Source organism: Lucilia cuprina, chromosome 4 (genome assembly GCF_022045245.1).
Source record: "Lucilia cuprina isolate Lc7/37 chromosome 4, ASM2204524v1, whole genome shotgun sequence".
In the NCBI taxonomy this organism is placed as follows: Eukaryota; Metazoa; Arthropoda; class Insecta; order Diptera; family Calliphoridae; genus Lucilia; species Lucilia cuprina.
In genome coordinates this window covers 29,904,632-29,918,954 of record NC_060952.1, presented here as the reverse complement: position 1 = coordinate 29,918,954, position 14,323 = coordinate 29,904,632, and the positions used below count along the sequence as shown (strand labels likewise).

Here is a 14,323-nt window from a genome sequence, read left to right as displayed (position 1 = left end):
TAAGAAAATATTAAATCCTACACGCAGAGAAAAGCCATGATTGGAATTGATTATTTTAACTATTCTATGTTCATTGTAACAATATATTGTTATCGAATACATATAATTGTTAGTTTAATTAGATTTAAACAATATTATATTTACTGTTAACATGTTCATATTTATGTCAATTTTAAATTTGAGTATGATTCACTGAAACACAGTTATTTTCACAACAACTAAATAATGATAACAATGAAAACATATTTGTCCAATTCACAATCGGTGTTGTACAGTTGTATTGTAGTATGTCGTAATATTTGTATTATTGATATGTTTTTGTTTCAAAACTTTTTATTCGTAAAATTTTATGACATACAATGCTACAATGATACGACATCGATTATTGAACAATTATGTTATTTACAACTATTTAAACTTTCAAATAAACATTATATGTTATGTTGTTATAAATAACCGTTATACGTTAAGTTGTTATAGTATCCCTGCTGGTCAGTTGAAATAATTCTCATTTAGTTTATAGCATTATATGAATAAGTATTTCACTTTGTATCGAATAATGTAGTTATGATTCTTGTAAAACAAACTGAAATTTGTGAATTATTTAAATATTTTTAGAAGCTGTAATTTTAATGAATCAGTAATCGAAACAAATTTGATTTCGATACATGTTTTTTTAACGAAATTATGGTAACATTGGATCAAAATATAATCATTTATAACAATATTATGATGGAATATTTTAACTGTATTTAAACATTGTTTTAATAACCACCATGTTCTTTCTCTGCGTGTATTTTATAAATATATTGCAAATACCTGTCAATCCATTGGCATCATAATTATCATGTAGATTATATTTATGAAACATATACGCACCTGTATACGAATTCTGTAATAAAATAATAATAATAAAAAAACACTAATTAGAAATGATTAAATAAAAAAACATAAACTTAATACATAAAACCTAAAAATAAAGCAATTAAGACAATAAAAAACACATGCATATAAATTATAATTTAAATCTTATTTATGTGAAATTCAGCACCCATTGCCAACATCAAAAATACATGCAATTATCCTTCATCATACAGCAAATTGTTGTTAAAAATGCATTTTTATAAATGTATTTTCATTAATTCACATAGAACTTATCTACAAAACAATAAATTTCTCAAATAACAAAAAATTGAAAAAATCTACAGCGTAAATATGTTTAGTCGGTACAACGCGTTGTACGCTTACGTTGCAACGTCAAAAAGTATTTTTTGTTTTGCGTTCGGTTTTATTCTTTTAAATAATGAAAATTTTATATATTTTTTGTTTGTAGAACAGAATTTAGTCTAATGACGAGATAAAGCCAAAATTTATGTTTTATAATTGTTGGCAAATATTAAACAATGATGTTTTATTCTGTTGTTAAGTACTATGTCCGACAAAGCCAGCGATACTTAAACTGATCTGATTATAAAACGATCAGTGGTCTAATGATCGAATTTAATGTGATTTTAATCTTAAAATGATTGTGTTAAAAGTAGTTTTTATCTTAGAGTTTCTTAAGGCATTTCTGTTACATGAGAACTAATGTAGAAGACTCTTTCCAAAGTTCCCTAAAATCAAAATATTTAAGAATCACTTGTTATGCAAATTATGTATGTTTTCATGTAATTTTAAACATATTTATAAGTAGAATGCCTCCCAAAATGTAAATCCAATTAAAATTCATTGAACCACAACCGCAAGATGCCAACAAATTTTACAAATTATTGCAATTGTTCTTTCTTTTGTCTGTAGATCTCTCCGTCCGTCCGTCCATCCGTCCGTCCTTTCCCTCTGCTTGTCTATACAATTTCGTTTTGAGGAGACTCTTGTTGGGGACTTATACTTATTAGCAAATTAAATTAATTTTATGTTATATTTTCAAAACAACTTTAGCACATTTTAAAAATATTGTTAAATTATTTTTAGATTTGTTTGTAGTACACTGAGTATTTTTTGAATACGCAGACGACATGACGTCAAATTGTAATCAAACGGCAAAAAGAATTAATATCAATATTTGTAAAGAAAATATGATATATCATAAATTTTATAATTGTTTGATAATTCCTTGTTTTTTAAAGATTTAATATTCGTAATGTACTTTATAAAGGACTAGGGCTAGTCGCAATTTAAAAATATATTCCTAGTTAAGTACCACTAAATCCACATATATATCTGTACTATGTACATGATCCATATAAAATGGTCTATATCTGCATTACATAGGACTACTAAATGGATCATGTGTTCCTCAAATGTTTCCGGGAGAGTTGTTTTGAAATTACCTAATCATAATCTACTCTATTAGTCGTCATATTGGAGTTTTAGATTCTAATGAATAAGTATATTTCAAGTATATTTCAACATCTCAAAAATTATCAAAACTTGTTTTTTCTTAACTTAGGACCTGATATCTCAAAAAATCTCTTAATGAGATGAAAAAATTCTGATTCGGATATAGCCAAGCTGAACTCTTTAGAAATGTGTACTTTGTTTTCTGGGATTCGAATTTTTTTCAAATTTTGTTGGCCGGGGTTTTATTAATCTTTAAGACACTGTATCTCGAAAAAGTATGTCAGAAATTCTGATACGGATATAGGACAGCTCAAGTCTTTAGAAATATGTACCATGTTTTCTGGGTTTCGAATTATTTCAAATTTTGTTGGCCGGTCTTCAAGACTCTATATCTCGAAAAAGTACTTATATCAGACTTATTGTCCAAAAAAATGATCTGTAGATCAGTCTATAGGCTGACCTATAGTAAAGACTAAAGTCTAATCTATATTCAAGACTATAGATGTTGAGCGGTAAGGTTAGTTTGCGGTAATCCCAAGAAATACACCTAGGCCATTGCGGGCTTGTTCTTCATGGAAAATTTTGTGTCTATAGTTCTCCTATATAGCGTCCAACATCGATGTACATAGTTGGGTCCTTCTATTATCTATGTGGTATCTTAATTTTAGTGTACCATGAAGCATAATGCTTGTATCATTGATTGACATCGTCCTGTCTTTGTATGAGGGTTCGGTATAGGCTTAAATTTTTCGTAATTTATCCCTTTTGCTAAGGACCACACAAAAGCCGTATTTAGGACTTCCTACTCAGAGGAAATAGTACCAAAATTGATAAAAAATCGTCTTCAAAAGTGAATTTACCCCATAAAACCTCTTTTCATTACTTCTTTAGCATTTTAACTCATTATTTTAACATGGTGATGTCATTGGAGGCAAGTATTTCTACGCTCGCTTACAAATCGAGTGTTAAAGAGCCAGTGAGAATACGAATCAGGGACTTCGGTTCGTTAGTTAAGTGCTTTACTCACTGTACCAATGCTTAGCTATTTTATTGCGCGACAAATAATGGTTTTCAAATACAAAGTTAATTTTGTTTTCTTTTTTCTAAAACACAATTCTTAACACGCACTTAAATAAAATGCGCAAACAAAAAGACAAAACTGAAAATAAAGTACTTCTATTTCAGATTAAAATAAAGTCATTACTCGAGTACTTCAAAGTAATGCAGACGACAAGTAAATAGTCATTAAAAAGTAAGGAGTTATGGAAGCACAACCCATTACCAGGTTTTTGCTGGGTACCATTAAGCATTAAGTTAAACGGATGTGTATACAATTTAAACATTTTGACAACCTCCGTTGTTATTTAGACAACGCTTAGTTCTTACGTTTTGTGTCATTTCGACAAAGCAACGTTCTATAAGACAACATAGCAATGTCACTTTGATAACACATAGTTTTAACTTTGAAAAGAAACCCACAATATAAAGTCCTTAGAAGGCTATCAATCGCGATTACGCAGAGTTCCCTACTCAGAGGTAACAGTACCAAAATTACTAAAAACCGTTTTCAAAGGTAACCTTATCATTAAGCAGTAAGTTAAACGGATGTGTATAAAATTTAATCAGAATGCAGTTTACATTTTGACAGCATCGGTTGTAATTTAGACAACGCTTAGTTCTTATGTTTTGTGTTATTTCGACAAAGCAACGTTCTATTTGATAACATAGCATTATCTCTTTGATAACACTTTTAACTTTGAAAAGAAACCCACAATATAAGGTCCTTAGGAGGCTATCAATCGTGATTACACAAAGTATGGCAGTTGTACCGCTAAATACTCTAATTGGCTTCTATTATATCCCTCAGTTTATCTACTGTTTTCGCTGATCCACTCAAGGAGTCTAAGGTATACATCTTCATTCAACGCCGTATCAATTAGTCTTATCTTAACATCATTATGTTCCTAAATTGTAAGGGGTTTGCCTTTATCCCTGTTACCGATTTTGTGAGTCCTTTATATACTCATGTATATGTATATCGGTAATCCTTTAGGTTACTTAACTCTCTCTTATAGATGAGCAAGTATATATAATTTTATAACCCTATAAAATATATATGAAGGATTTATAACCATATTAATATCGTCCTTGTATAAGTGCTATGAGGCTCAATTTGCCGACCTGCACCTCGCGGACAGCTTTAAGTGGACAGCTAGCCAGACGGACGGACATGGCTTAAACGTCTCAGAAAATGATTATACACTTGATTAGTCGCAGTTAACGATTGAAGTCAGGGGTGGAAATAAATGAAATTTAAAATTTTATATTGAAAAAACTTATTTTCTTAAAATTTAATGTAAATTTTCAAAAATTATCAAAAATGTACAAGGATAATGCGTTGTACTTATTCAACAACATACTTTTCAATGTCTTCTACATACCATCTGCATTACTTAGAATGAGTATAGTAATAAAGGCCTGCTGTCTTGTGAAGGCCTTTACTATTTACTTAACTCTCTATTTGCAGGCGATCCTAGTAAGTACTTAACTAACTCCTTATTTATAAGTAAGCGTGGTAAGTAATTGAAAATTATAGCATTTTAACCCATTCATTTCAATGTAAGTTTTTGCTGGATATTATTGTGTGTTTTAAAAATTTATTATTTTTTTGATTTTACAAGTTTTAAAAAGATATTGTATTTTTTTTAAATATTTTAGATTTAAAATCTTTTTCATAAAAATCCACTACATTTAATAACATATGGTGCATTCTGCAAGTGCACCATTCGCTTAATTTCCCAAACCCCTTCCTGTTAACAAACACATTGTTGTCGGTATTAAATGAATGGGATATATAGACTAAATGCATATTAAAAAGAAAACATGACTTATGAGATTAAAATTTAATGTTACACAATTTTATTAAAAAAAAGAAATATGTTATAAAAAATAAAACATTTATCATTTACAATAAAGAACAGCAGACAAATGGACGCTTTTAAAGACTGAAAGAAAAAAAAGCTATTAATTCCTCCTTTAATAACGACGGGATTAAAGTATATAAAAAATATATTTTTTATGAAAAAAAAAGAAACATCAAATGTTTTCCATCATGTAAAAAAATGGGTAAACGGAAATATGGGATTTCAAATTTGAAAGATTTAAATCGGTTATTTTTATTATGTTTATCAAAATGAATTAGAGAATTTCTAGCAAAAATAAAACGAAATACTTCCCAATGAATAACATTTATCACCACTTCAAAAGTAACAACAATTTCACTTTCTTAAAATGGTTTAAGTCAAATTAGTTGTTATATTATATAAAACTAAAATTTCACTTCCAAATAACATAAAAATGACATCTTGAGAATGGCTTCAGAATTTGGAATCAATAAAATCATCTATTCTTGAGGTGTTTTTCGGCACTTCCATGAAGGGAATTCTACTTCTTTTTTGCTTCTTTGGAAGTTATTTTTTTCTGGGTTAGATTTAAAATATTGAAATATAATTATACTTCCAAGGAAAATAAAAATGGCATCCTGATAATGATTTCAGAAGTACTGAATTTGGAATCAAATAAACTGGATATCCTTAATATACAAATCTGTGTTACAATCATTACTTCTTCAGGTCTTTTTCAGCACTTCCATGAAAGAAGAAGTGGACTTCTTGTTCAATTCTTTGGAAGTTCTTATTCTTTTTTTGTTGGGTTCGATTTGAAATACTGAAAGATATAATTTCACTTCCAAAGAACATAAGTAGGACATATTAAGAATGACTTCAGAATTACAGAATTAGCAATCAGATAAAAAGGACATCCATTCTATGACAAGTCTGTGTTACAATCATTTATTCTTCAGGTCTTTTTCAGCACTTCCATCGATGAAATTCTACTTCTTTTTCGCTGCTTTGGAAGTTCTTTTTTTCTGGGTTAAATTAGAAATATTGAAATATATAATTTCATTCCAAAGAACATAAAAATGAAATCTTATAAATGACTTTAGAAGTACTGAATTTGTAATCAAATAAAAAGGACATTCCTCCTTTGACATGCCTGTGTTAAAATCATCTTATCTTCAGGTCTTTTTCAGCACTTCCATGATTGAAATTCTACTTCTTTTTCGCTTCTTTGGAAGTTCTTTTTTGCTGGGTTAGATTTAAAATATTGAAAAATAACTTATATTGTATTAAAAATTATATTTCGAAACTTTTTTGCATAAATTTTACACTTAAATGTGAAATAAAATTTTGTTATTAATATAGAACTTTAAGGAGTTAGTTTTTAAATTACAATGCGTCATGTTGTAATTTAAAGTAAAAATTAAATAAACACTCCGATTACCTACTACCACTACTCTTCTGCAATCTCTTCTCTTGTATCTCCAAAAACCACAACAAATCTTTACAGATCACTTGATTTTTTATGTTAATATCATTAATTTTTTTTCTCCCCACAATTTTTTTAGTTTAGTTTTTGTGCCCTTTATTTTTATTGGAGCAATGCCAAAATTTAATCAAAATTTTTTTAAGATTTTAATAACAAACTTCTATGCTAAAATCTCTAATAAACAACATGAAAATATTTTGAGAAAAAAAAACCACGAAAAAACAAAAACACACATCTAGAAATTAATGTTCATTCCTGATCTGAGGATCATCAGCAAACATTTAAGATTTTAATAAATATCCCAAGTTTTATGGTAAATTAGCAAATTTGTACATTTCATAAAAATAACAAAATCTCTTAAATATGAATTTTGAAAGAAAGAAAAAAGCCAACACATTAAATTTTACCAAAAAAAAATTATTAGTTTATCTCTGTAAATTTTCATTCAGTAAATTTAGTTTTTTTTTTTGTTGCACCACTAGTAGGGGAAAATATTTTATGTTTTGTTTATATCTATATACTATTTACTTACTTAGTATCATCATCTATTTAAATACAAATTTCTTTTACCACAAACTGTAATAATCAGTGGAGCATTTAAAAATATTTTAAAAAAAACTATATTTTTTTTTTGCATATTTTTTTAAGTAAATAATTTTCGCTAGATTGCAAGTAGGTTTTTAAAATTATTACAAATCATTTTTTATAACAGAATTTTTAATTTCATTTCTAATTATTTTTAATGTTGTCGTTGATTTAGTTTGAAAAAAATTATCACTCACAATGTTGGAAGGAATTAAATTAAACAAATTTTCAAAATGGTTTTTGAAATGGAATGTTTTAATTAATTAAAAATCAATTAGAGAATATTTAAAAATGGAATTCGTCTTTAAACATGAATTTAAATCTCAATATTTATCTATCACATTAGGTTTACAAGATATCGTTTTTTAAAATTAAAAAAAAATAATTGTTTGTCATTCTACATGTAGAGAAAACACATGGATTACTACAGCTATACTATGTTTAGTGTAACACTATATTGTTATCAAAAACATATAATTGTTATTTTAAATATATTTTAAACAATATTTTAGTTACTGTAGACCTTTTCATGTTTATGGCAATTATAAATTTGAGTATGATTTCGTAAAACATATTTTTTTCGAACAACTAAATAATGATAACAATGAAAACATATTATTTTATTTACAACTATTTAAACTTTTAAATAACCATTATTTGTTTACAGCCTTATTCATAACAATTTTTAAAGGTTTATAGAACAAATTTTGTATGAAAAATTGTCTTATAAACCCGTGATAAATTGTTATGAATAAGGCCCTTAGACTACATTCATAATTTTAATCATAATTGCTCTTTGAACATGATTTCCACAACCATGTTTTTTTTCTACGTGTATTTGTTATATTATATCAACCTGAATATATCTTTGAAAAATTAACTTTAAAATAAAGACTTAACGGTTCTTTATACTATTATATACTATTTTTTTAACCTAAAGCTTGTGTCACAACTCCCTTAAAGGATTATTATGTATCAGTTATTTATATAGTTGTACCGAACAACATTTGATCAATTATTTTAAATAATTATTTTATACATTGATTTGTCATTCCGTTTGTAACATATCAAAATTTTCGTCGTAAAACCTCAAAAGTTCCGGTTCCTTATTACAGTCTAAGACGAACTAGACTTGTCCGTCCATCTGTATGTTATGTATCTGAATGAAAAGAGCTAGAAAGTTGAAATATGTACAGTATGATATTGAAAATGAAGAGTATCGGTCAACGATTTCAACTAGCCGCCATTATAGAGGGTTGATCTATAGTAGACCCTACTTCAAAAAGATCCTCTCCAGAAAATTAATTCAACGTCTATTAATATAAAATTTTGCATAAATAAGTTTTCCGAAAATCAAAGTCTTTTTATAGAAATTTTTAAGCATCGGTCAATAATGGAGCCTCCCTTCTTAATTATAAGGTACCCTTATAATAATAAAAAGCAAATGTATTGCGTATCAATCCTTTAATCTAAAATTCAGAAAAACTTGGTCCTTTATTGATCCTATGTTTCTAAACTTCCGAAAAGCTTGATTCATAATTGATCTAAGCACTCAATAAATGTAACATACCAATACATGATAATTTTCTAGGACCTCTCAAAACGTCCTAATTTGATGCGGATTTGAACAATAAAGACTGTCTTAGAAAATATGATTTTCATAAATAAATTAAGGCAGAATATAGTAAATCAGTAGAATAAAGTTAATCAGTAGTTATAACTTTGAAACTGCCAAATAGGAGTTGTCTCGACATTAGTTCTTTAACTCAGACCTGTATTACGAAAGACCTGTTCACATGAAAGCTAAGGAAGTATATGTTTGGTTTTATTGGTTTGTAATTCAAGGTCGAATTTGTAACTCCTTATAGGTATCAAAGTCAACTATTAGTCTGTCTGTGTGTATTAATGTCGAAGTGCTTTACGTGAACACCTGCCGGCGGTTTTTTTTTCAACCACTAGTTAAATTTCTGTAACCACCGCCCATTGTGTTTCTTACACGTCGGTAGCAATTTACCTATATGGAATTTCCGTTCTTGTATACGTGTACTTTACTCAACTTCACTTCAGTTTACAACCAAGCAGATGGGATGATCACTGTTGAGTCGGCAACAGCATCATGAGACGTAACCGGTTGACCTAAGTACGAATACATCACACAATGTGGTAAATCTTAATATATTTTTCTCTGAACATATCTGGACAAGGAAGGAATATTCACTTTCTCCATTATCTTTTAACCAAACACATTTCTCATTTACCCGTCACATTCGAAACACTCATTCTAGGTATTCAGGCTGGTAAGAACCGTATACCCCTTCATTCATCTTGTATCATTCTTACACTAATCATCAATTCAACGCTTAGTGCCACAGTCACTCATCTGTGGGATATCTGTTGTCATCTGCAACTGCACCAAACTTAACCCTAATGATAGAATTTACCGTGCATCAATATTTTAACCGCAATCACAACCACTACGGGGATCTCGAAGGAACCTCAACCAACTAACCATCCTGGACATAGTCCTGCAGGCAATTGACCACCCGTAGTACTAGATTTTGTGGTTCTCTGGCTCGATTCAATGTCAAATCAATCCAAAAAATATCGGAGGAGTGAAATGACATCATCAGTCTTTTCCCCAAGATTGCAATAACACCAAGATGGGGTCTTTTATCAAAATAACATGCCCCCGGGGCATATGTCCGTATGTATGTTGAAATCAGTTTTCAAAAGACCTCAGATATCTGCATGATTCGAAGTTTTAGTAATTCTATCAGTCATGCTTTCGAAAAGGACAATTTTTGGTAATTTTTTTGTTTTTTTATAAAGTACTTTTTTGAATTTTCTATTGATCCAAGAAACATACAAGTCCAGGAGTAAATTAGATTCTATAAAAAGATACTTTTTCGTTCTTCAAAAGGTACTTTTTGAATTTTCTCTAATATTAAACATAAAAAACAATACTTTAAGAATATAGAACCCGGATTAAGTGCAAACCTTTAAACGGTGACTTTGTGATAGTTTTTCATTCTCCAAAAACGTACTTTATGGTACTTGTTCATTCTTCAAAAGGTGCTTTTTGAATTTTCTATAATATTAAACCATGAAATTAACCATGTTGAGCCCGGAGAAAGTGATTACCTATAAACGTGGAATTTGTAGTACTTTTTAGTTCTTCAAAAGGAAGTTTTTGAATAAAATTCAGCATGCGGTGCCCGGAGTAAGAAGAGAATATATAAAATGCGACTTTTTGGTACTTTCTAGTTCTTCAAAAAGTACTTTTATATTATGACATTTGTTACATACTCTTATTTTAAGGACGAACGCTTTTGAAAATGGTTCGAATTGGTACATTATTTCGCCTAGCCCTCGTACAACCGTACCCCCTGAATAGGGCCTTTGAGCTATATGCCCTAGTATGTCACCAAAAATCAGCAAAACTTTGTTTTATAGAAGTTTAAATAACACTGTTGATTTCTGTAATAATAGGGCTTCGTTTGACTCTAGAAAATTTCTTGAAGGAAAAAAAGGGTATAGCTTTAATTCTATTACTTTAAAGGAGACGTTAATTCATCTTCCAAAATTCATGAGGATAGGCCCATAGCGCTACAAGAGCCCTCTTGTAGAATAGTTCACGTGTTATAAAAACATGAAAAAATTTGATTTTTTTATTAATAAATTAATATCACTTTGATAGATATACCCAGCGAAAACTTGGTAATTGGCTGTACTTCCATAGCCCCTTACTTTTCAATGACTATTTACTTGCCGTCAGCTTTACTTTAAAGTACTCGGGTAATGCTTTTCTAAATAGCTAAGCAAGTGGTGCAGTGAGAAGAACACTTAACTAACAAACCGAAGACCCTGATTCGTATTCTCACTGTCTCTTTTTATTATTAAAAACAAAATAACTGACTCAACAACTTTTTTGTAAGCAAAATATACTTCTTTAACTGCCTATTTGTAAGTGAGCGTAGAATTACTTGACTCCTAAAGAAGAGGTTTTAGTAGCATTTTAACTCATTACTTTTCAATGCAAGTTTTTCCTGGGTAACCGTAAAAACATTTCGCAATTGTTACAAGATTCTTAAAAGAACACAAAGGGACCAATAAACTAAATCCATAAATATTTATATCATCGATATTTTATTATAATTCCCCTTAGTATTTTATTATACGTGTGGTCTTTTTTATAAAAGTGGAAAATGGCTTAAATCTATTAGAGACATAAAAATTAAGATATATTTTCATTGGAATTTTGCAGACACGAACTTTTGTTTTGGATTTTTTTTTTGTTTTCCAAATTTTACTACTAGGGGGACAAGCATAATTATAAAATGCCATAAATTTTATTCATTTATATCTTTTTGCTTTTCTTTTCTTACATCGTAAAATATGTACGATTAAATATACTTGATGTGAAGAAAATTATTTAAAACAAATTTGAATAGATTTAAATTATGTTTTTATATGTTTTCGGAACGTTTCAAATAGAAGCGGATGTTGTCTGCCTGATGTTACGACGAAGAACTTTTAGCACTCAGTAACATATTCGGAAACGTGCGAACGAACAACTAAGGATTTTATGTCATGTTTACTATTTCAATTCTATTCGAATGACACTGAAATATCATTTTGTTGTAATAATGCTGTGGTTCTTGTTGTTGTAAGGTGGGCCAGACAGAAAAGGGTTGTTGTGTCTTATTTGTTATTGGACAAAGTTTAATGAAGTGATCAGGGAAATTGAAGATATAAAACATGATCAGCTTGTTTAGTGTCTAGTTGACAAATTGTGCATAAAATAAACATGACACTAAAATTTAAGAAAATCTAGATTTTTAGAAAAAAAAACTTAATGATTTTTAAAATAACTAGGAATTGAGTTTTTTCGAAATTTTAAACATTTTGACCTGAATTTTGAAAATAAAAGTTTTGTATTAATTTCTGTTTTAATAAATTTTCTTTATACAATAATTTTGTCTAATTTTATAAAAAAATGTTTTATAATTATAATTTTTTCAAAATCAAAATATTTGGCACGATTTTCAATAAAAACAAGTAGGAAAGTATAGTCGGGCATGGCCGACCATATGATACCCTACACCATGAGTATATTTTTACAATTTTTACTTTTATAAAATTTTTATTTTTTGTAAAGAAACTGTTGAATATTACCATAATTCCAAAATATTTAAGCCATTTATTGATAAAAAACTAAAATTTCTAAATGAGGCTTTATATAGGTCAAATATGGGCCGATCCTCGGTAAATTTGGGAAAAGGATATATTTCTAAATAACAGTTAGTTTTGTTGAGTTTCATTGCGATACAAATGGTTACAAGTCAATTTTAGACGTTTAAGTCATTTTTTGAAGGGGGGTTTGTATGGGGGCTAGGGTCAAATATAGGCCGATCCTTACGAAAATCTGCAGTATCATTTATACTTATATAAAACTTATTTGTGCCAATTTTTAGAGAGATAGCAGAATTATAGCATAAAAAGTTCAAATCGGGAGGTACGGTTGTATGGGGGCTAGGTGAAATAATGGACCGATTTCAACCATTTTCAATAGGCTTCGTCCTTGTGCCAAAAAACATGCTTGGTCCACATTTCATCAAATTATCTTGAAAATTGCGGCCTGTACCTTGCGCACAAGGTTTACATGGACAGCCAGCCGGACAGACGGACGGACGGACATGTCTTAATCGACTCAAAAAATGATTCTGAATCGATCGGTATACTTTAATGTGGGTATTGGACCAATATTTTTGTATGTTACAAACATCAGCACAAACGTATAATACCCTCCCCACTATAGTGGTGTAGGGTATAAATATAAATATAAACATATTTGTGAGGGTGTTTAACTAATAGGCAATACTTCATAAATTTTCCAATTTTATAAAAAATATGATTTATAAAATCCATTAAAATTAAAGAAAAAATCAGCAAAAAATATGATTCTTTTTTTTAATTTAAAAAAATATAAATAAAACATATTTTAATTTTATAAACGAAACCAACCACATCTCCTGAGAAAGAAAAAAATATATTTATTAACAAATAAAAAAAATATTTCACATAAAAATATTATGCGAATTTTCGTAATTTAAATGAATTTAAAAGTGTGAACAACAAACGTGAAATTTGTTTAAGAACAAAAATTAACATTTTAAAAACGCATAAATAAACAACTTAATCGGATAAAACATGAAATAATTCATTAATGCAAAAACACAAAACGGATAATACAAAATCTATATAGAATCTTACTATAAAGCTCTTAACGTTTTTCAATCTATCATTTGTGAAAATAGAAAAAAAAAAATTTATAAAAATTATTAAACGAAAAAATCTCAACAAAGTGTTTTTGGCAGTGTCTTCATAAATTTTTGCTTTATTACGGTTTTTGTGACATTTTTATACCCTACAAATTAATTAAAAATAAATAATAAAGTTATTAATTTAAATGTTTAGATTGTATATGTAAAACACAGACCTAACTAACACCTGGTCGAAACAACAAGCTGAGACGGCTCAAAACAGCGGCGACGACTGGCCGCCGGTAATATATTTTACAAGTCGCGCCGCCTCTGACTTCATACGGCTCAAAAACCGCTGATAAACATTGGAATCATACATGTATTTCTTTTTTTAACTCTTTAATTTGTTGGCGGTGTATAAAACACTCAAAATGCCAGGTCATCCCTACGTTGGTTCGGAGAGAGCCATATACCTTTATAAAGGAAGTTGAAACCTCGAAAAATTATTAAATCAAAAATATTATAATCAAACATAACCTCAAACGAGGTATGTAAAACGAAAGCTTGCATTTAATGCAAACAACACATAACTTGATGAGACGCAATTTTGTCGAAAACTTGGCAACTCTGCAGAAAGACATTGTCAGATGCTATTTAACAGACATACTGAGATTTTTCAATATAAAAAATCTTATAACGTCAATTGCTGAAGAATAGGTTAAATTCATCATTTTTCATCGGCTTGT

The 14,323-nt window shown here is 28.9% G+C and overlaps 1 protein-coding gene across 3 annotated transcripts in view; it reads right to left on the bottom strand.

Moving 5' to 3' along the window:
• The window catches only part of LOC111690986 (myogenic-determination protein), a 29,078-nt gene that overhangs the window by 2,677 nt on the left and 12,078 nt on the right, over positions 1 to 14,323 (bottom strand). The window contains exon 4 of one of the 3 annotated variants that reach the window (XM_046950398.1): positions 885 to 892. In XM_046950398.1, coding sequence (XP_046806354.1) covers positions 885 to 892 — 8 coding nt within the window. Of the gene's footprint in view, positions 1 to 819; positions 893 to 14,323 lie in introns of all 3 variants that reach the window. The other 2 variants (XM_046950396.1, XM_046950397.1) reach the window with 2 other exon arrangements.